General features: G+C 41.7%; 1 protein-coding gene and 1 pseudogene across 1 annotated transcript; one reads left to right on the top strand and one right to left on the bottom strand.

Annotated features, from left to right (window-relative positions):
* Positions 1 to 5,798: 5,798 nt before the first annotated feature.
* LOC122754964 lies at positions 5,799 to 20,743 on the bottom strand (annotated as a pseudogene).
* Positions 20,744 to 22,088: 1,345 nt separating this feature from the next.
* LOC122725792 (40S ribosomal protein S27-like) lies at positions 22,089 to 22,398 on the top strand. The gene has a single exon (XM_043963109.1). The coding sequence runs from the start codon at positions 22,089 to 22,091 to the stop codon at positions 22,341 to 22,343; it is 255 nt and encodes an 84-aa protein (XP_043819044.1). The 3' UTR covers positions 22,344 to 22,398.
* Positions 22,399 to 22,620: the final 222 nt, after the last annotated feature.

The raw sequence follows: 22,620 nt of genomic DNA, 5'->3' as shown, positions 1-22,620 counted from the left end.
GCAGAGAAAGGAGAGTATTCCAGGCATGGGAGACTTTCAAGCATTCCTCAAGAAAAAACCAAAGCTGTGTAGAAACTTGTAGCACAAACACAAAAATTAAGAGAAACATAAAAAGATAATCGTGAATGAACAGTGATAAAGATAAACTGCATTCAAATATGGGGAGATGATACATATATCCCCTCAGAAGCCTAGCATCAGAATTCATGAAGAGAGTCCAGTTAGACAAGGGAGTAGTTCTGTTATATCTTGGTGATCTTAAGAAAAGAATGGGAAGAGAAAGGGAGAGGAATACATTAGGTAACAGAGAGGAGGGTGAGAATAAAGGGAAGGTTAGGGGAAATTGTCTCACTTTATCAAGGTGCATAAGTAAACACCTATACAAAGAGGAGGAGTGAGGGGAGTGACTGATACTTGAAGGTCATTTTCATCTAAACTGGTCAAAAGAAGGAAGAATATATACACACACATACATACAAACACACTCATTTGGGTACAGAAATACATTTCACTAAACAGAAAAATAGAAGGGAAAGGGGAGAAGAAAAAAGCAGGAATTAGAGAGAGAGCCTATTAAGGGAAGGATCAGTCCTAAATAAAATAAACTCTAAGGATGTACAAAAATCTGCCTCTTTTTGAGGTGGTAAATAAAAGGAATCTGAGGGGGTGCCTGTAACTTAAGGAATAAATTAACAAGCTACAACATATACGTGTGTTGGAGTTTTTACTGTGCTGAACTCTTACCAGAGGACTGATGATGAAACATGCTACCCACTTCCTGACAGAGAGGTGAAGGACTCAGAATGCAGGATGATACAAACATCTTTTTTTTTAAAGTAAAGGTATTTTATTATTTTCCAGTTACATGTAGAGATAGTTTTCAATATTTGTTTATATAAGATTTCCAATTTCAAATTTTTCTCCCTTCCTTCCCTCCCCCCTCCCCTAGACAGTAGGTAATCTGATATAGGTTTTATATATATATATATGTGTGTGTGTATGTGTGTGTGTGTGTGTGTGTGTGTGTGTGTGTGTGTATGTATATGTTAAGGGCTAAAATTCTAGCTAAACTGTCTAAAATATCTAATGAGTGGTCGCCAATAAATTATAAGCTTTAGCAAGAGTTAGACTTTTAAGCATTTATTAAGGAGAATAAGAATTTGGTAAAGAGAGAGAGAAAGGCCTAGATTCCTATCTATTAAAGGGAGAGCACATTTCTAGCTCCGCTCTCCACCAGAGTCCAAAGGAAAGAGCCCCAGAGTCAGCGCCAGTCTCTTCCTTCCTCCTCCCACTAGACCGCGTCACTTCCTGACGCCAAAGAAAAGACTCCTGGTCTTGCCCTCAAAGACCTTCGCTTCATGGGTGGAACTCTTCTACAGGAGGTCTACAGCAGGTGGTGTCATTCCAATCGTTACATATATATATATGTATGTATATATATGTATATATATATATAATAACATTAAACATATTTCTGCATTAGTCACAAACATCTTTTTTTTACATGGTCAATATGGACCTGCTTTAATGTGTTTTGTTTTTCTTGTCTTCTCAATTGAGAGTAGGATATGGTAAAAAGGTATGTCTTGGTTTGATTAATTGATTTTTTTTTTTTGCGGGGCAATGAGGGTTAAGTGACTTGCCCAGAGTCACACAGCTAGTGATTTTTAAAATTAAAAAACTTTCTGGATACCATCAAACCCCAGAAACATCTCCAATTCCTGATAATTCTGCAAATGTGAGCAAGTGAAGAATACTTCATTTCCTCAGGCTCAGTATTCTCTGCTCAGATACTATGTGAACCATGTGTAAGTGGAAAGGGGTACTCCACTTAATATAAACAAAGGAGGCCCAGAGGACTTCAATTAATCACTTAAATCTATAAACTAGGTATGAATAACTCCTAATGAATCAATGATCAAAAATAAAAACAAGGTGTGAACAATTATTTGTCAATGTGGTAAATACTTTGACCATTGGAAGACAAACAGGAAATATATGGGAAACTTTTTGAAGGAACTGGACCCACTACTGGGCCTATTTATATGACACTGGGCTAGTTCAGAGTAGAGGAATTTAGCAGGCTAATTCCAGCAAGAACTTTCTAGCTGAAAATTTCAACAGCGGGGGCAGCTAGGTGGCGCAGTGGATAGAGTACCAGCCCTGGATTCAGGAGGACCTGAGTTCAAATCTGGCCTCAGACACGACACTTACTAGCTGTGTGACCCTGGGCAAGTCACTTAACCCCAATTGCCTCTCTCACACACACACACAAAATATTTTCAACAGCAAGTAGATCAAGTTTTGATAGAAGGAATTGCCTTGGGGGTGAGGAGGAAAGGATTGCAATGTTCTTATTATACCAATTTAGTAAAAACATGTTTCTAAAAACTAATTAACTCTAGCTGGCTAACTGATAACCAGTGGGGAGCACAATGTGGGGGGGCGGGAACTGGTGAGGAACAGTGCTAGAATGCCCAGCCCTTGCAGGGCAGCTAGATGGCGCAGTGGTTAAAGCACCAGCCCTGAATTCAGGAGTACCTGAGTTCAAATCTGGCCTCAGACACTTGACACTTACTAGCTGTGTGACCCTGGGCAAGTCACTTAACCCCCATTGCCTGCAAAAAAAAAAAAAAAAAAAAAAGAATGCCCAGCCCCACGGAGTCAAGCCTAGGACTTTGAGGGGAGCAATAGGCAACAAACTGCCCTCTGAAGACCTGCCCTGCCCCATATGAGTAGGGGGTTGGGAAAGGGGGTGAAGGCTGCTACACATATATGTGACAGGAGTTTGGCAGGATTTAATTGACAGCTTTAGATTAGCAGCTTCTAGCTAATGGAATACTTTCTTTCTCTTTCTGTTCTTCTGACTTCCTAAATATAATGAAAACATCTTTATAAACCAATACTCCAAGTAGTTTAATGTCACCAACTGCCTCTTCTAAGAATCATTAAAGTATCAGGATCTCCAGAAATCTCTTGGGTCAGAGCTCAGATTGATAGAATCTCACTGGACAAATAAAAGCTTCTTATAAACACACACACACACACACACACACACACACATATGTGCTGTCTTCTCTTTATCTTTCTCCACCTTGTGGGGGGCTGTTATTGCCAAATATGCAAGTAACCTCTGGGACTGCCACATGTTATTGTAGGTTCAAACCTTCATACCTAAAAGAAATGCTGAGTATGAGAAGTATGGAAAAGCCTCAAGTTATAACTCAGTTTTTACTTTCCATCAGATCCTACCCAAGAGAGAAATCCTATGAATATAAACAGTGGTAAAGCTTTTTACTAGAAATATAGTTCATATTAGTCATTTCAGAATCCACATGGGGGAAACTCTAAGAGTGGAAGAAGTGTGAGAAAGCCTTCACTATAGGAATACAATCCTTAGAGATAGATCAGTAGAGAATCCATATAGGGAGAAAACTCCATGAATGAAAGACATGTGGCAAAGCCTCCAAGAACAATGTTGAGACCTTAATTAAGTGTCATGATTGGGAGAAAGCATTTAGATAGATTACAGGTAGGCTGCATCAGAGAATTCACTGTGAGAGAAAAGCCTTATGAACACGCTAAGTGTGAACCTTGTGAATTTGAAACAACATAATGCTAAACCATATGAGAAGGAAAGCTTTTGAAAATTTTTGTAATATTTTGAAATTATTTGTAATTATTAGGTACAATTTGTAATTATTAAGAAAAACTGTCACAATAATCTTGCTTCTTCTTTCCTTGCTCAAAAACTTCAGTGTTTCCCTTTTGACTGCAGGAGAATGACAGCAACAGCCGCTAACATTTATATAGCTATGTAAGGTTTGTCAAGGGCTTTTATCTCACTTTATCTTCACAACATCCTTGGGAAATACGTGCTATTATTATCCCCATTTTACAGATGAGGCTAATAAAAGATTGCAAAATTTGTCCAGGAAGTGTCTGACTTAGGATTTGAACTCAGGTCTTTTTGACTCTAGGTCCAGTGTTCTATGTACTATGCCGCTTACACAGAGGGGCAGCTAGGTGGCGCAATGGATAGAGCTCTGGCCCTGGAGTCAAGAGGACCTGAGTTCAAATTTGTCCTCTGACACTAGCTGTGTGATCTTGGGCAAGTCACTTAACTCCAACTGATTAAACATCCAGGGCCCTCTCCAATCGTCCTGATGCATATCTTGCCACTGGACCCAGATGGCTCTGGAGTAGAGAGAGTGAGGTTGGTGACCTTGCACAGCCCTGCCACACTTAAATCTAATTCACTGAGAGTCATGACATCGCTCCAATGTCATGGTCCTCTTTTGAGAATGAAAAACAAACAACAACAACAACAACACAGAGAGTCCTCAGATTGTCTTTCTAGTCTTATTTCATATTCCTCTCCTTCATATTCACTGTGTTCATCCCACTGGGTTCCTTGAACTTAACCATTCCATTGCCCTCCATGCCTTCCTACATTGGGGCAGCTAAGTGGTGCAGTGGATAGAGCACTGGCCCTGAAGTCTGGAGGACCTGAGTTCAAATCTCACCTCAGAATCTTACTAGCTGTGTGACCCTGGACAAGTCACTTGACCCCAAATGTCTTAAACATCTGGGGCCACCTCCAGTTGTCCTGATCTATATCTTGCCAGTGGACCCAGATGGTTCTGGAGGAGACAGTGAGGTTGGTGATTTTGCACAGACCTCCTTCACTTAAATCCAATTCAGCTCAAGTCATGACATAACCCACCTAGCCACCAGAGAATAAATACTGATCAGCATTGGTGTAGGAAGTTTTCTTATCAGGGTTTTCCTAGGTCAATGAAATCTTAAATCTAACCCCTAAAGGAGGTAGCTGAAAAACCATGGTGCTATAGCTTATCAAGAAGTAGTGGGTCTGAAAACATGAGTTCTATTCTTAGATAAGCCACTAAATTGTTCCATGACCTCAGGTGAGTTACTTCCAGGCCTCAGCTTCTCATGCCAAACAGAGCTAAATATATCAACCTTACCTCTGTCGCAGTGCTGAGGGGTGGACAAAAAGAGACAATGTGTTTGAAAATGGTTTGAAAGGCTAAAAGTACTATATTAATATAGGGGTTTGGTATTATTACATGGTAAAAGTTGAAGGTGTGGGATTTTTTTTTACAGGTATGACTTGTGAGGGCTTATTTAGCATTGTCTCATTTCTTCATGCTTGTTGGATGTTTCAGCTCCCTCTATATCAATCAATCAATATTTATTAATGCCAGGAAGCATCAGTGTTACAAAGGGAGACAAAAGACAGTCCTTGCCTTCCAGAAACTTAGAATCTAACATTTCACTTCTAAATATTCATCCCAGGCTATAATATGAGATGGCCATTTAGGTGGGGCAGTGGATAGAGTGATGGGCCTGGAGTCAGGAAGATTCATCTTCCTGAATTAAAATCTGGCCTGTGACACTTACTAGCTGTTGTGAGGGCCAAAATGTGATATATGGAGCATTATTAGGGCGACTCGCCTTAATATTGGGGTCCCGGAAGTATGAGGGACTCTTTTAGGTTTAATCTTCCCTTCGAACTTTCCTTTTTTATATATTCCTCCCAGGCCAATAAGAAAAGGAACCTCTGAGCTTTAGTTCATAAAGGATCAGGTTTTATTACTTGGGAATTAATTAAACCACAAAGGTGAAACCAATTAAGGAAATAAGGAAGTAGAAAATAAAGATAGATAGTCTTAACTCTAAGCTTAGCCTATGCAATCCCAGAGCATTCCCAATTAAGCTAGTTCAAAGGAATTTAGGGTTAAACTCACCAACCCCAGTCAGTTTACAGTTGCTCGTTAGAAAAACGCAGTCACCTGAAATGGAGCAAAACACGTGGGTCTGCAGGTCCAAGGACTGCCACCAGACTGATTGCCAGGCCGAAAGAGCAAGAGCTCTTTGAACACACCCCTCCTCCCAGAAGTTCCCTCCCTTCTGGTCTTGTTTCGTTTTTTCCTCCCCCAAAAGAGGTCTGGTGTCCCATTTTCCTCCCCCAAAAGGGGAGGCCCTTCTCAGTAGAATACATAATCTCAGGGTGGGCCACGTGTGGCCCCTCCCAAATGATTCAGCTAATACTTTCTTTTTTTGTTAGGCAATTGGGGTTGACTTGCCCAGGGTCACACAGCTAGTAAGTGTTAAGTGTCTATGGCCGGATTTGAACTCAGGTACTCCTGACTCCAGGGCCGGTGCTTTATCCACTGCGCCACCTAGCTGCCCCTAATATTTTCAATATTAATCTTTACCACAAATAATTTTTACCACACTGTGTGACCCTGGGTAAATCCCTTAACTCTCTTTGCTTCAGTTTCTTCATTTGTAAAATGAGCTAGAGAAGGAAATGGCAAGCCACACCAGTAATTTTGCCAAGAAAACCCCAAATGCAAAGAATTGGAAATTTAGAGTACACCTCAATTGGGGAATGGCTGAACAAGTTGTGTTATATTAATGTAATGGAATATCATTGTGCTGTAAGAAATGATGAACAGGCAGATTTCAGAAAAACCTAGAAAGACTTACATGAACTGATTCTGAGTGAAGTGAGCAGAACCAAGAGAACATTCTACACAGTAGCAGCAACATTGTGTGATGATCAACAGTGATAGACTTAGTTCTTCTCAGCAATACATTAATCCAAGACAATTCTAAATGACTCATCGTGGAAAATGCTCTCCACAGCCAGAGAAAGAACTATGGAGTCTGAATGCAGACTCAAGCATACTATTTTTACTTTGTTGTTGTGTTTTTTGTTTCTTCTTTCTTATGTTTTTCCCCCCCCTTTGGTTCTGATTTTCCTCTCACAACATGACTAATGTGGAAATACATTTATTTAACATGATTGTAATGTATATCCTATATCAGATTGCTTGCTGAATTCAGGAGGGGGAGGGAAGAGAAAGAGGGAGGGAGAAAAATTTGAAACTCAAAATCTTCCAAAAATGAATGTTGAAAACTATCTTGACATGTAAATTGGAAAATAAAATAAAATAAAATCCTATTTAAAAGGGGGGAAAAACCCAAATGGGGTCATGAAAAGTCAGATACAACTGAACAACAACAGTAATATGAGATACAAGCCACAAGATAATGTTTGTAGAGTGCTTAGTATAGTGTCTGGCACATAGTAGGAACTTAATAAACTCTTGTTCCTTCCCCCTTTCCCCTTCCACTTGTACATGGGCCCAGTTGGATCATCCAGGTTACTTTCCCTCTTATGATAGTGATTATAATAATCCCTTCTTCCATCTTTGCCCTATCCTATCTGGAATTGGTTATTGAGCTCTCTACTAAAGAGGGAAAGAGTCATTTACTTTTCCAAAAATTCTGCCAAAGATTCAGTATAGGCCAGGTAGGTGGTGCAGTGGATAGAGTACTGGGCTTGAAGTCAGGAGACCCTGAGTTCAAATGCAGTTTCAGACACTTACTAGTTATGTGTCCCTGGACAAGTCACTCCACCCTGTTTGCCTCCCTTTCTTTTTTTGTTTGTTTTTATTTTGTTTTCTGGTTGTTTTTTTTCAGGGCAATGAGGGTTAAGTGACTTGCCCAGGGTCACACAGCTAATAAGTGTCACGTGTCTGAGGCTGGATTTGAACTCAGGTCCTCCTGAATCCAAGGCCAGTGCTTTTATCCACTGTGACACCTAGTTGTCCTTTGCCTCAGTTTCTTTATCTATAAAATGAGCTGGAGAATCAAATGGAAAACCATTCTAGTATCTTTGCCAGGATATCCCCAAAATGGGTCAAGAAGAGTCATTCATGACTGAAATGACTCAACAACAACAGAAGGATTCAGAATGAAATTAGTATCCCATTCTAGCTTTGACCTTAAATTTTCTCTCTCTAGTAATCAGGCCAGTTGTCTTTAGTGCATAAACCTACCTCTCGTCTGGACCTGAATCCAATCACTCAATATGCATTTATTAAGAGCCTATTATATGGGGCAGCTCAGTGATATCCAGCAGTGGATAGAGCACCGGCCCTGGAGTCAGGAGGACCTGAGTTCAAATCCGACCTCAGACACTTAACACTTACCAGCTGTGTGACCCTGGACAAGTCACTTAACCCCAATTGCCTCACTTAAAAAAAAAAAAAGAGCCTATTATATGACAGGGGGCAGCTAGGTGGTACAGTGGATAGAGTACTGGCCCTGAAGTTGGGAGAACCTGAGTTCAAATATAGCCTCAGACACTTACTAGCTGTGTAACCCTAGGCAAGTCACTTAACCCCAATTGTCTTAAACGTCCAGGGCCACCTCCACTCATCCTGATGTATATCTTACCACTTGGCCCAGCTGGCTCTGGAGGAGAGTGTGAGGCTGGTGACTTTGCACAGCCCTCCCTCACCTAAATCCAGTTCACTGCAAGTGGTGACATCACCTCCTTGATGTCACAGTTTTCTTCAAGAACAGAAGGACAAACAACAAAAACAACAATTATATTCTGGGCACTATGCTAAGCCCTAGGGATGCAAAGAAAAGCAAAAGAGTCTCTACCCTCAAGAAGGTCACCATCTAATGGGGAAGAAAACATGCAAACTACTACGTACAAACAAGGTATATACAGGATAAATCAGAAATAATCACCAGAGGGAAGTTGCTCATATTAAACCTAGAATCTTACTGGTCCAGGTTCAAATCCTTTTGATTCTATGAGAAGTAGAATTTAGAACTTTCCTAGCTATTAGGAACACTGGTACCTTTTCTTTTATCTGTTCCCCACTTCTCCATTCTGCTGATTTGGCACTATCAATTTAAAATCATAGAATTGTATAGCAAAGGGGGGATCATAATAATCTTATAAACCGATAGAATGAAAAAGGAATTTGGAGACCATCTAGTCTAGTCATTCCCAACCTATGGGCCACAAACTCTGGAAAAACTCTGGAATTATGTCAAGGGATCTTTGGTACCAAACATAGCTTATGTGGGCAGAATCAATAACTCCTCACACTTTATTTCATGTTATTTTTCAAATGGAGGTAGATATTGTTGTTATTCATTTAAGTGTGTGCATGATTCCCTCCTTGAGCCAATTCTAATGAGATTGAGGTCTTTGACCCAATTCTGATGAGTGTTAGGCTCATTTACTGCCCAGATTAAACAGATGACTCCACCCAGTTGGGTGTGTGTCTGTTAGTCCCTCCTTGAGGCAGCTCAGATGAGTTTAAGGTCTTTGAGCCTTTTCTGATGAGTGTAAAATTCATTTACTGTCCTGCTCCTCTCCCATCTCTTCCTCCACTCCATAAGCCTTTTCCTGTTACTTTTATGTAGGATTTCACTTCTGCCCTTCCCCCTCCCCCTCCACCAGTGAATTCCTTTTACCCCTCAATTTAACCCTAAAGATGTCATCACCTAGCCAAGTGACACAGTGGGCAAAGCATCACCCCTGGACCCAGGGGGATCCCAGCCAAAACCCGGCCTCAGACACAAGACAGTCTCCCACTATACGACCCCAGGTATATCCCCCAGTTCCAATTTTCCATGGTTCTCCAGTAAAATTTGAAAGTCAAACCTGCCATTCAGTTCAGGTCCCTCCACCACAAATATCTGAAAGTCCTCCCCTCCATCAAAGTCCCACTTTTTCCACCGAAAGACAATGCTGAGTTTTGCTGGGTAGGCAATTCCTGGCCGCAATCCCATTTCCCCTGCCCCCTGGAACATCACATTCCATGCTCTCCGGTCCTTCAATGCAGAAGCCGCCAGATCCTGTGCCATCCCTACCAGGGCTCCACAGCACTTGAATTCCTTCCCTCTGGCAGCCTGCAATACCCTCTCCCTAACCTGAGAGCTCCGGATTTTGGCTATAACATTCCTAGGAGTTTTCCTTTTGGGATCTCTTTCTGGAGGTGCTCGGTGGATTCTCTCAATTTCTATTTTAGCTTCTTCTTCTAGAATTTCAGGGTAATTTTCCCTGAGAATATCTTGGAAGATGGTGTCTAAGCTCTTTCCCTGATCATGGTTTTCAGGTAGAACAATAATTTTCAAATTATCTCTCCTGGACCTATTTTCCAAGTCAGCAGTTCCTCCCAGAAGATATTTCACATTGCCCTCCATTTTTTCATTCATTTGGATTTGCTTTATTGTGTCTTGGTTTCTCACAAAGTCACTAGCTTCCATTTGTTCAATCCTAATTCTTAGGCAATTATTTTCATCAGAGAGCTTTTGTACCTCCTTTTCCATTTGGCCAATTTGACTTTTCAAGCTGTTGACTTTTTTCTCATGTCTTTCCTGCATCACCCTCATTTCTCTTTCCATTTTTTCCTCTACCTCTCTAACTTTATCTTCAAAGTCCTTTTTGAGCACTTCTATGGCCTGAGATCAATTCATATTTTTCTTGGAAGCTTTAGATATAGGGGCCCTGATGTTGACATCTTCCTCTGAGGGTGCCCCTTGGTCTTTCTTGTTACTGAAGAAACTTTCTATGGTCCTCACCTTTCTCTGTAGGCTCATCTTGCCTTTCTTTTACTAGACTTTTAGCTCCTTAAGGTGGGGCACTGTTTCCAGGCTGCAGTAGCCCAAGCTTAAGAAGTCCCAGGTGGTATGATTTAAGGAGAATCAGGTTCTTCCCTTGCCTGGCCTGTTTCCTGCTCCTTAGATGATTCCAGACCAACTTGCTAATCAACCAGCTTTGTGTGTTGTGGTTGTTAGCTCCGACAAGCCTATGCCCCTCCCACACCTGGGCCACTGCTACTCAAGCCTACCTCCTGGTTCTCAGCAGGGGTGTAAAATCCAAGTTCTGCCTTAGCACCAGCATAGACCCCTGTAGTCTCCCCCCTGCCCAGGGCTCAGCCCACTCACCAGACTGTGAGCTTAGTTCCAGACAACACTGGTGCTTCAGCTGATTCAGAGGCTCTGGGGGTCTGCTTCTCTGGTGAGGCCTTCCTGGAATTGGATCTGTGTCAGGGTGACTGTGGGGTTGGGCCTGACTCCTGTATCAGCACAGCAGCTCCCTCCTTCTGACCTTCCAAGCCGTTCTTGGTTAGAAGATGATTTCAGCACATTCTTCTTTGAGTTTTTCTGTTCCGGGCATTTTCCTATGGCGTCATTTGGATGTTTTTTGGAGCGATCGTATCATGAGTTTGGGAGCTCACTGCCTTTCCTCCGCCATCTTTGTTGTTATTCATTAAATTAAAATTCATTTAAAATCAAGATCCAAAAAGATCTTGACCAGCTAGAATGTTAGGGAAAATCTAATTAAATAAAATTGAATAGGGGCAGCTAGGTGGTACAGTAGGATAAAGCACTGGCCTTGGATTCAGGAGGACCTGAGTTCAGATCTGGTCTCAGACACTTGACACTAACTGTGTGACCCTGGGCAAGTCACTTAACTCTCATTGCCCCGCCAAACAAAACAAAAAAAAAAATAAAATTGAATAAAATTGAATAAGGATCAATAAATCTATCAGCAAGTATTTATCAAGTGTTTACATTTTTTGCCAAGCACCATGTAGGCATTAGGGATATAGATATAAAATTGAAACACTCCTTGTCCTCGAGAGGCTTACATTCTAATAGAAAGATAGATAGATAACTTGGGTGGTGCCATCAACAGAAATAAGATAGTTGGTGTGGGGGAAGATGATGAATCCCTTTTTGGACATATTCCAAGAGAGGTTTCAGTGGGATACCAACATGGAAATGTCCAGAAAGCTGTTAGAAACACAGGACTTGAACTCAAGAGAGACTGAGACTGATTTGGAAGTTGTTGCATAATGGCAATCACAGAAGCTCTGAAAGTTAATGGGATTGGGGGACAGCTAGGTGGCGAAGTGGATAAAGCACCAGCCCTGGGATTCAGGAAGACCTGAGTTCAAATCTGGCCTCAGACACTTGACACTTACTAGCTGTGTGACCCTGAGCAAATCACTTAACCCTCATTGTTCTGCAAAAAAATAAAAAGGTCAATGGAATTGCCAAAGATGAGAAGGTAGAAAGAGATAAGAAGAGGGGCAAGGACACAGCTGTAGGACATGACCACACTTGGGAGGAGGATGGGCAAGCAAAGGAGACTGAGAGGAAGAGTCAGACAGGAAGAAGGAGAAACCAGAAAGTGGAATATCACAGAAACCAAGGGAGGTAAAAAATATTTAGAAGGAGTGATAGTGGATTTAATTCTCTATCTGTCTATCGGTCTGTCTATCTATCCATTCATTTATCTATCATCTATCTATCTATCTTCTTCTTTTTTTTTTTTGGTGAGGCAATTGGGGTTAAGTGACTTGCCTAGGGTCGCACAGCTAGTGTCAAGTGTCTAAGGTCGGATTTGAGCTTGGGTCCTCCTGAATTCAGGGCTGGTGCTTTATCCATTGCATCACCTAGCTGCCCCAAATTTGATACAGTCTTGAAGGAAACCAAGGATTCCAAAAGACTGAGCTGAGGAGGGAATGTATTCCAGGCATGGTGGACAGGCAGTAAAAAGGAATGGAGATGGAAGATGGGGTGTCCTGACTTAGATGGAATATGTGAAAAGGACAATGTGCAGATCTAATGGGTAGTGGGTGAGGAGGGAGGGAGGCTGGGCACTTTTTTACAGATAGGCAGCCCCAACCCTTATCATTAGCTTGCCACAGCCAACAGATCCATGACAACTGGATGTTCAGCTCCGCCCATCCTTTAGGGCATGATTCAGGGGGCTCCTTCCTCTTAGATCCTTCTTTTCCTCTTCCAGGTCCCCACTTCCCACTGTGCTGGATAAGCTAGAGGAGGGAGCAGTCACTTTAGTCCACATTTACTTCAGACTCCTCCCTACTTCTTAGAATGGAGAGAAATCTTGAAGTGGGAACTATGGTGTGGTGGTAAATGTTTAACAACCAGATTTCCAGGGGGAGGGGAATGTTCATATAATACACTTTTAAGTTTAATCTGCATACATGGCTAATATGAAAATATGCTTTTCATGACCACGTGTATAATCAATATCATATTGCTTGTCTTCTCACAGAGGAAGGGAGAGAATTTGGAATTCAGAATTTTTAAAGAATGAATGTTAAAAATTTTTATCTGTGAGAGATATTTAATTAAATAAAATACATTTTTAAAAAGTTTAATATGCATTATTAACATTTGTCCATCACTTTAAGTTGAGACAATCAATAAAATAATAAATCAGGCCTGATTTGTAGTATTTGTTTATTTCTGAGGTGTAAATGTTTACACTGAAAATTTAACAATTATCTACAGGTAAGTTGGTTTGTGTTTCTCCAACATACTCTTGAGTGGGAAGGATGAAGACTCATCTCTTGCTATTCCCCATCAGATATCCCACACTAAGAAATGGGGGTAGGGCCTCAAGAGACTGTATATCCCACTCCACCCCAGCCTTACCCCCACTGGGTATGCAGTGAGTCCCTCTTCACCCCACTCCTGACATCGGGCAACATTTTCCCCACCCCAAATCCTTCAGGATTATGGAGATAGGGGTTCATTCCCTACTCCACATCCATGCTTCAGGGAAGGAGCCCCATCTTACTTTCAGAAGAGGTATAAAGACTGGAGCAAAGGAGGTCCAAACCCTCCTTCCTGGATGCCCCCTTTCCTCTGGTAGTATACTGGTATGCAGTCCCCTGGCCTTTGCTGCCCTCTAGTGTTGACATGGACATATACAGAAACACAAACTGGAAGAAACTATGTTCCAAATCCCTTGTTTTATAGATGAGGACACTGAGGCCCAGAGAAGTGACTTGCTCAAAGTCACCAGCCAGGTAAGTGACAAAGCTAGGAGTAGGACCCAACATGCTTCGCTCCAATCTTTTGTTCTTTCTGCTCTACCGATTTTTTTTTTTTTTTTTTTTTTGCGGGGCAACGGGGGTTAAGTGACTTGCCCAGGGTCACACAGCTAGTAAGTGTCAAGTGTCTGAGGCCGGATTTGAACTCACGTATTCCTGAATCCAGGGCCGGTGCTTTATCCACTGCGCCACCTAGCCGCCCCTGCTCTACCAATTTTTAATTGGGGAGTGTTAGCTAAGCGGCTCACTGCAATATTGGGGCAAGAAAGGAGACTGGCAGCCTCCCTCAAAACAGAACAGGATTTATTTTTAACACGAACGAACTTAAAAAAAAAAAACACAAACAGGGTCAGTAGGAACAAGGGAAAGGAAATAAAATGCCCAAGAATCAATAGCTACCTCCATCAGACTCTTTCCTCCACTCCCTTCTTAATCATTATCACCATAATGTCTCCTAAATGCCCTTTGCACTGCTCACTTTTCTTTCCCTGGCCCCTGTCCTCAGCCCTTTTGGAGGTGCTGTGGGTGAGATGAAAGAAAGGGGCTTTTCAGGGTTTACCCTTTCCCAGTCTTGGTTCCTGTCCCCAATGTTGGGTGAGGGTTGTTCATCTGACATGTCTCAAATCTTCCCACTGTTCAAGTCCATTCCATTGTATCCCATCCCATTATATTCCAGAACTATTCCATTCACAGAATTTCATTCTAGAAAGTCAAAGATCCTCTAAACCAACCGTTCATGTCTGACAGATGAGGAAACTCAGGTTCAAAGGAGGGAGAGTGATTTTCCCAAGGTCATAGCTAGTCAATAGTACGTGTCATTCCACATTCTACCACCATCCTATTATATTATATCCATTTCATGACTTAGCTATATAAGAAAATATGTACTATCTGGGAACTCAGGGCAGAGGAATCTCCCTCCAACATTATGCATTTGCAATATATTCCTTCCTGCCCATTCTGTGTGACTTTCATGTCTTCGTGTCAATCTGAAACAAGTGATCCACTCAACATGCTGGAACCCATTCTCTTGTTTTCTTGTCAATTGTATACATAAGTAGGTGAAGTGAGCTCTCCTGGCTCTCCAAACTCCTCCTCTCCCTTCCCATAGCTAGATGATATAATCACTGAAAGTGAAGGGCATACAACTTGGTATTGACATGCTAACAAAATTCAGGGATGTGAACCTATCATTCTTTTTTTTTTTTTTAATGAAGTTCTCTGATTGAATTGGAAGGGCAGATGGGCATTGGCTTAGGAAAGGTTGGCCACACCCCCTGGAGACAGTGGTGGGCTAGTAAGTATTTAACAACTGGCTTACCCTCACAGATGTACATAAGATAACACTTTTAAGTTTAATCTGCACTATTAACATTTTCTCCATAACTTAAGTCTAGACAATCAACAGGTCTCAGTATTTGTCAATTTCCCTCATACTTAAAATTTGTGTTATGGGGTAATTAGGTGGGGTTTTGGCATAGGGTTAGGGTAAGGGGTAGGGGTTCTTAGGAATTCCTCTTTAAAGAATTACACCCTCTTGCACACAAATCCAATTAGAATAAAATAATAGTTTATTTAGGGTGCTAGGGGAAAGGAAACCAAGAGAGAAATCCTTGGATTTCTTCTTACGGGGAGAAGGCATGGCACAGAGCGTGGCTCTGAGATACTTATCTCCTAGAGCAGGAGACCAGCAGATACTTTTATAGAGGACTGATGGGGGTGATCATCTGACTGTGGAAAGTTCCCTTATTGGGGGAGAACCATCCCCCACTGGTGGTGGCTGGGGGAGTTGGGTGAGGGGTGGCTGTGGATCTCTCAAGCCATCTCTCTCCTCCTCATGGCACAAAGGCAGCAGTCACACCTAATCTTATCTCCCCAGGGGTGAGGGAGACTGGAATGAAGGGTGATGGTCTTGGAGCTAGCTCAGTCCCGATCCAGTGCCACTTATCTCTTTAGGTGTTTCTGTCCTTTGGTTTAGTTTCTCAAGGAGAAGGTTCTTTGATTTACCCCAGAGAACTTCTGGGGTATGCTAGGCTCATAACAATTTGGCTTTGGGGTTAGAGCTGACTCCAGTAGACCCTTTCCTGGAGGCCTTTCTAAAATTAAATCTACTAAGGCCAGTTTAGAAGTTTGAAGCAGTTGTTTCAGAGAAGTTTTCTAGAGTGTGCCTTTTTGCATCTCTACCAGAGAACTTTCTTCTCCCATGTTAACACTCGCTACCCTCCCCCCAGCATGGGCCACCCCACCCCACAGGAGAGTTGCTTGTCCAGTGGGTGATACCACTCCCATTAGGAAGCAGAGACACATTCTTCAGACAGATGTAGACACAGAGAGGCAGCATTCAAGGCAATTAAAAAAGGATCAAGAGGGGCAGCTAGGTGGCACAATGGATAGAGCACCGGCCCTGGATTCAGGAGGACCTGTGTTCAAATCTGACCTCAGACACTTAACACTTACTAGCTGTGTGACCCTGGACAAGTCGCTTAACCCCAATTGCCTCACCAAAAAAAAAAAAAAAAAAAAAAAAAAAAAGGATCAAGTCTGGCAGCAGAGAAAAGAGCTGAATAGAGATTCAAGAGATAACAAGCCCCAGCAGTCAAGAAGCCAGGTATGCAGAGGAGCAACCTCACAGCTTACTCAACAGAAGTGCTGAGCCTCTGGGATAGGAGGTGAAGTGTAAGGGCTCCACAGAAAGAGAAAGAACACTTGGGACTTGCAATATTGGAGGTACGAGTTGCTCTGGCCAGCTATGTCCTGTACCTCACCACCAGTGTATTCTTTTTTTTTTTTTTGGTGAGGCAATTGGGGTTAAGTGACTTGCCCAGGGTCACACAGCTAGTAAGTGTCAAGTGTCTGAGGCCGGATTTGAACTCAGGTACTCCTGAATCCAGGGCCGGTGCTTTATCCACTGCGCCACCTAGCCGCCCCACACCAGTGTACTCTTAAGTTTATATATACTTTCCCTCCCCGTGTTTTGGGGAGGGTATTTGTTGTTTGGTTGTTTGCCATTCATATCCCACTCTTTGTGGTTTGCTTGGTAAAGATAGTGCAGTAGTTTGCCATTTCCTTCAACAGCTCATTTTACAGATGAGGAAACTGAGGCAAACAGGGTTAAGTGTCTTGCCTAGGGTCACACAGCTAGTAAGTGTTGGATTTGAACTCAGGAAAAGGAGTCTATCTGACTCTTAGCATGGCACTCTATTCACTGCCACCTCCTAGGAGCCCCTGGGGAGAGTATATCCTGGGTTTGTGGGGGGAATATTTTATCATACTGCCACCACCCTAGTTAAATGCTTTTGCTTTGCGCTAATTGTGTCTCCTGGCTATCTATGAAAGGTAAGCCCACCAGTGAGAAATTCTAGGCTGAAGTTTTTTTGTGGTTTTTTTTTGGGGGGGGGAGGTGGCCCACAGCATACTCTTTGACTTTGGGGTTGCAGTTGTTCCTGCAGGGGACCCAATATGCAAATTCCAGTTGGGGGTGACAGCTCTAGGAGGGAAGCACACTACACATAGATACCTCTGGACCATGAAGAGTCGTCAGTCAGTAAACATTAATAAGCACCCTCAAAGCACTGTGTTGAGTGCTGGGAATACAGGTACAAAAAAGAAAGACAGTGCACACAGAGGTTACAATCCATGCAGAAGGAAGCTGAAAAGTCGGGGCAGGAGGGAGGGAGGAGAGAAGCGGGGGAGGAGAGAAGGAAAGGTACTCAGAATTCTTTTTTTTTTTTTTTTTGGTGAGGCAGTTGGGGTTAAGTGACTTGCCCAGGGTCACACACACACACACACACACACACACACACACACACACACACACACACAGAGCTAGTAAATGTCAAGGGTCTGAGGCCAGATTTGAACTCAGGTACTCCTGAATCCAAGGCCAGTGCTCTTTCCACTGCACCACCTAGCTGCCCTGGTACTCAGAATTCTAAAGGAGGGCATCGGGTGGGAAATGAAGAGATGACCATCCTCAGAACCCTCCTTAAATAAAAGCTTTGGGAGGAGCTCCCTGCTGCACCTTCCAACCAGTGAGCTCCCACTATGATCTTGCAGAATGGTGAGTCTCCTGGGGCATGATGGAGAAGTCCAAAAGAGAGAAGCTGGTGGGAAATGAAGAGACTCCATTGTTTAACCTACCTACTTCCTAAGCGAATGGCTCATTTTTCCTTATCATGTCTCCTTTATGCTATTTCTTCTATCATTCTTCATTTACCATGTGTTACAACTGTTAATATGTTTGTACTTTTAAGCACAATGAAGGTTTATGACCACCTATAATGTTCTGGACAAAATAATCGTTAATAACAATATTTACAAAGATTTTTGCATATGATTTAAATTTTACTTTAAATTATTTTGGATTTATTATTTAAATCCTCATCTACCTTTACTTTTTTCATTATTTCTATAGACTGTCTAGTATAAGTGACTGATCGATTTTGACTTAACTTCAATTTATTTAACAACACTTCATAAAATCAGCTGAAATAACACATTTTACTCATTACAGTGACTATAATAAGTTAACATTTACATAGTATCTACTATGTGTTCAGGCACTGTGCTAAGCTTTACAAACATTATCTCATTTGATCCTCACAACAACTCTGAGAGGTAGGTCTTAATATCCCCATTTTACAGATAAGGAAACTGAGACAGAGAAGTTAAGTGATTTGCCCCAGAGTCACATTGCTAGTAAGTCTCTGAGGCCAGATATGAACTAAGGTCTTCCTCACTCCAGGTCTAGGGCTCTATCCACTATACCATCCACCTGTCCTATATATTATAGTGTGAGGTGATGATTTTATCAACTAATAGCACAGATCTCCACTTATGTGAAAACCTCTTTGGTCCACATCTCATCATAGCACAGAGGTGACACTGGGTTATATCAATGGAATGCATATTCTATTTTTTTAGGTAATCTGGGTTAAGTAACTTGCCCAGGAACACACAGTGAGTATCTGAGGCCAAATTTGAACCCAGGTCCTCCTGACTCCAAGGCTGGTGCTTTATCTACTCTACTACCTAGCTTCCCAGATGCTTGTGTACATTTAGTCAAGAATCAAACCTCAGTCTAAGCCTCTGCCTATATACATCGAAACAAAAATACAAGTCATGAAAAATACTCAGCAGTTTCCTTATATAAGGAAATCATTAACAATATTAAACTGTCTTGCACACTAAACATCATCAATGGCAAAACCAGCATTTTATGATACTGATTTTGTTCATTAGCTTGTAAAAATACTATTGTTCAGTATGGGCAGCTAGATGATACAGTGGACAGAGCACTAGGTTTGGAGTCAGGAAGACGTCCCTTAACCCTATTTGCCATAGTTTTCTCATCAGTAAAATGAGTTGGAGAAGGAAATGGAGAAACACTCCAGTATCTTTGCCAAGAAAACCCAAAAATGGGGTCATGAAGAATCAGACAGGACTGAAACATCTAAACAACAAAAATAGTTGTATATCACACAAAAACAATAGCAAGTAGTGAGTGTGTTAAAATGTTAAGATGGGAACAGCTAGGTGGCACAGTGGATAAAGCACCAGCCCTGGATTCAGGAGTACCTGAGTTCAGATCCAGCCTTAGACACTTGACATAGCTGTGTGACCCTGGGCAAGTCACTTAACCCTCATTGCTCCACCAAAAAAAAAAAAGATGTTAAGATGACTCAAGTCCTTTACTTAGTCACTGTCCCATTAAAAAAAAAAAAGCCAGCATTACAAAAAAGAATATTCATTGGCCCACATTAAGAGGTCTGAAGTAGAATATTGCCTTGGAGAATATTTATCATCCTCATGAGCTTCTTCATTGTAATGGGATCTTCTTTCTTGAGATGAGTCAAAATCCATTCTTTTCTTTCTTTCTTTTTTTTTTTTTTTGCAGGGCAATGGGGGTTAAGTGACTTGCCCAGGGTCACACAGCTAGTAAGTGTCAAGTGTCTGAGGCTGGATTTGAACTCAGGTCCTCCTGAATCCAGGGCCAGTGCTTTATCCACTGTGCCACCTGGCTACCCCCAAATTCCATCATTTCTACTCCATCCAATCTGATTCCGTGAAAGTCATGACATCACCCGGTCTCATGGTCCTCTTTGGGAACAAAGGACAAACAACAACAACAACAACACATTTGGTATCTCCATGTTTGACAGTCTCACCAGGATGAGATGTAATGACTATGGTTGTTATTGTCAAGTCGATACTAGTTTCTGAAAACTGCACAATACTTCAATCAACTGGATAGCCACATTCATGAAAAAATCCTCACACCACAATGAGGTATGTAAATATAGCATTGTCCTTTTTATCCAAAACAATGATAATATCTCTGGACTCCTGGTTACTTTCACCATGGAATATTATCTTCTGACCATCTTTCATGCCCTTGTCAATACAAACATCCAGAGTTCTTTCTCCTAAACTATTTTCCATTGCAGTTTTTACATCTAGCTTAAGAGATGATTCATTGCCCATGCCCTTGGCATTCCACACAAACTGATTGAATTTGCTGAACCATTCCAGGTCCTATCGGGTGAATTTTTATTTGCATTTCAGTCCCTCTGCAATTGGGACAGCATTCTATAGCTCCTTTTCTCATCAACTCATCCTTCACGTTGGTCACAATTTATATTCTGTTGCAAAGCCAGTTTTCTTGTTGCACCATTGTATAAATTTTCTAGGGTCACCGACAACTGATGAACAACATTTTTAATCTCTCTAATCCTTTTGCATTCTTCTGCCTCCTCCAAAAAACATTTCAGAGATATCTGTCAAAGAATCACAGCACACTAGAACCACCCTCTTTGATGTCTAGTTCTCCACATTTGTCATTTTCTTTGCATCAGAGAGCACTTCAGAAGCATGAGAAACCTATTCGAACTTTTCTCCTTCATTTGGATTCCTGCATAGGTGGTATTTCCAGGCTAGATTCCTATATGCCTTTTTTAGTTCTTCCTGGGAGGGATTGGGTTTTATACCCCACCCCCAACATCATAATAAATTATTTCCTTCACCATTTTCTATAGCCAGGGTACATCACAGTTGCCAAAATGTCCACCTCTGGGGATGTCAAAGGAGTTTTGTCCAGGATTCTATTGTTTGGGATGTTGCAGAGAGAGTAGAAGGATAAGAAAAGAATACAATCATCTTAACAAAAACACTAGTTGCTGTTGTTTTTGTTGTAATATCGGCTATAACTGTGTTTTTAAAAGGAGGAAAGATGGAGTGGAACAAGTTCATGTGCAGGAAGCTTGGGCAGGCAGCTTCTGCCCATTGCTTCTCAATGAGTATTCTGGAAAGTTCCTTGCCATTACTTTTAGTATCCCAAGATGATGTTTATTTGGACCTGGGATCTTGAACCCCTAAAAGATAGTTACTTTTTTTGTTCTCTCTTACCTGTTCTCTTACATTTCAATATTTTTGTTCTATTCTTTCCTGTGTGAATATTATTCTCCTTGGAAGAGAAAACAGAGGTCAAATTAGAATTGAGTAGTTCTGCCTTCTCTTCCTTATCAATTATTATCATCCCATCCATCTTGAGCTACAATCTTGCCCCCTTTTTCCTCTTCTTTTCTCCAATATAGCTTTTTTTTGCGGGGCAATGAGGGTTAAGTGACTTGCCCAGGGTCACACAGCTGGTTAAGTGTCAAGTGTCTGAGGCTGGATTTGAACTCAGGTCCTCCTGAATCCAGGGCCAGTGCTTTATCCACTGCACCACCTAGCTGCACCTCCCCCTTGCCCAATAGAGCTTTAAAAAGTTTTGTTCTGTGTGTCTTCACCTCTGCCTGCCTCATTTTCTCCACATGTAAAATAGGGATAATAATAGCACCTACCTCCCAGGGTTTTTGTGAAGATAAACTGAGACAATAGCTATAAAGCCCTATATACTAGCTATTGTTTTTTATTATCTCACATTCATCCCCTTTTCATCCCCAAATATAAATGCTTACACTGGAAATATAAAAATTAGCACACATGAGTCAGTATGAGTTGGCTCCAGCATGCCCTTGTTGTCATAACCTATGTATAATACTCTATTCTGGGTTCACTCACCAAATTTACATCATCGTAGATAGACTGGGTCCCCATAGGGTGACTGCTATTACTTTCAGGATTCTAGTGGTAGCCCCATGGGTGGCTAACATTCTAACATTAGCTTGTAAGTCCCTACCAATACTTTTCCCTTTAACAATCAGCCAGTAGACTCAGCCAGTTCTTTTAGCAAAGGCATTTACATAAATGGCATAGCAAGAAGAATAGTTACAAAGCATTTTACCCCAAACTAGAGGCATATTTTTCCACAAATATGCACAAGAGTTTATTAGGGGGCTTTTCCGTCGGTGAAGATCTCCCTGTGCCAACATGCCTCTTGAGAAAGATCTCCTGCACCCCTCTCCGGAGGAGGAGAAGTGGAAATACAAGAAGCAGCGTTTGGTGCAGAGTCCAAACTTGTATTTCATGGATGTAAAGTGCCCGGGCTGCTATAAAATCACCACTGTCTTCAGCCATGCACAAACAGTGGTTCTCTGTGTCGGATGCTCCACTGTACTATGTCAGCCTACAAGAGGAAAGGCAAGACTTACAGAAGGATGCTCCTTCAGAAGGAAGCAGCACTAATGACTGAATCAAGATGAATGAGGAAGTGTAAAGAATAAAACAAATTTGGTACAAACAAACAAACAAAAAGAGTTTATGGAGGGAAGAGTGGAAATGAACCAAAAATACCAAAACACACATGTAGGGAAGACAGGAGGCCAGGAAATTTACAACTCCAGTACAATAACACCTTGGAGTCCTTTCTTTTTCCTGAGGGTCCTCATAGGAGTCCACTATAGAGTATGGTGTCAAAATTTGGGCAGGTAACTCCTTTGCTCACTGGTCTGGCTCCTCACAG

The sequence above is a fragment of the Dromiciops gliroides genome, chromosome 4 (assembly GCF_019393635.1).
Source record: "Dromiciops gliroides isolate mDroGli1 chromosome 4, mDroGli1.pri, whole genome shotgun sequence".
NCBI lineage: Eukaryota > Metazoa > Chordata > Mammalia > Microbiotheria > Microbiotheriidae > Dromiciops > Dromiciops gliroides.
Note: the sequence above shows the minus strand (reverse complement) of the source record. Positions and strands in the feature narration are given on the sequence as shown.

Bases quoted from the DNA above. Each gene is read 5' to 3' on its own strand.
- LOC122725792 (XM_043963109.1), top strand. From the start codon at position 22,089: ATGCCTCTTGAGAAAGATCTCCTGCACCCCTCTCCGGAGGAGGAGAAG.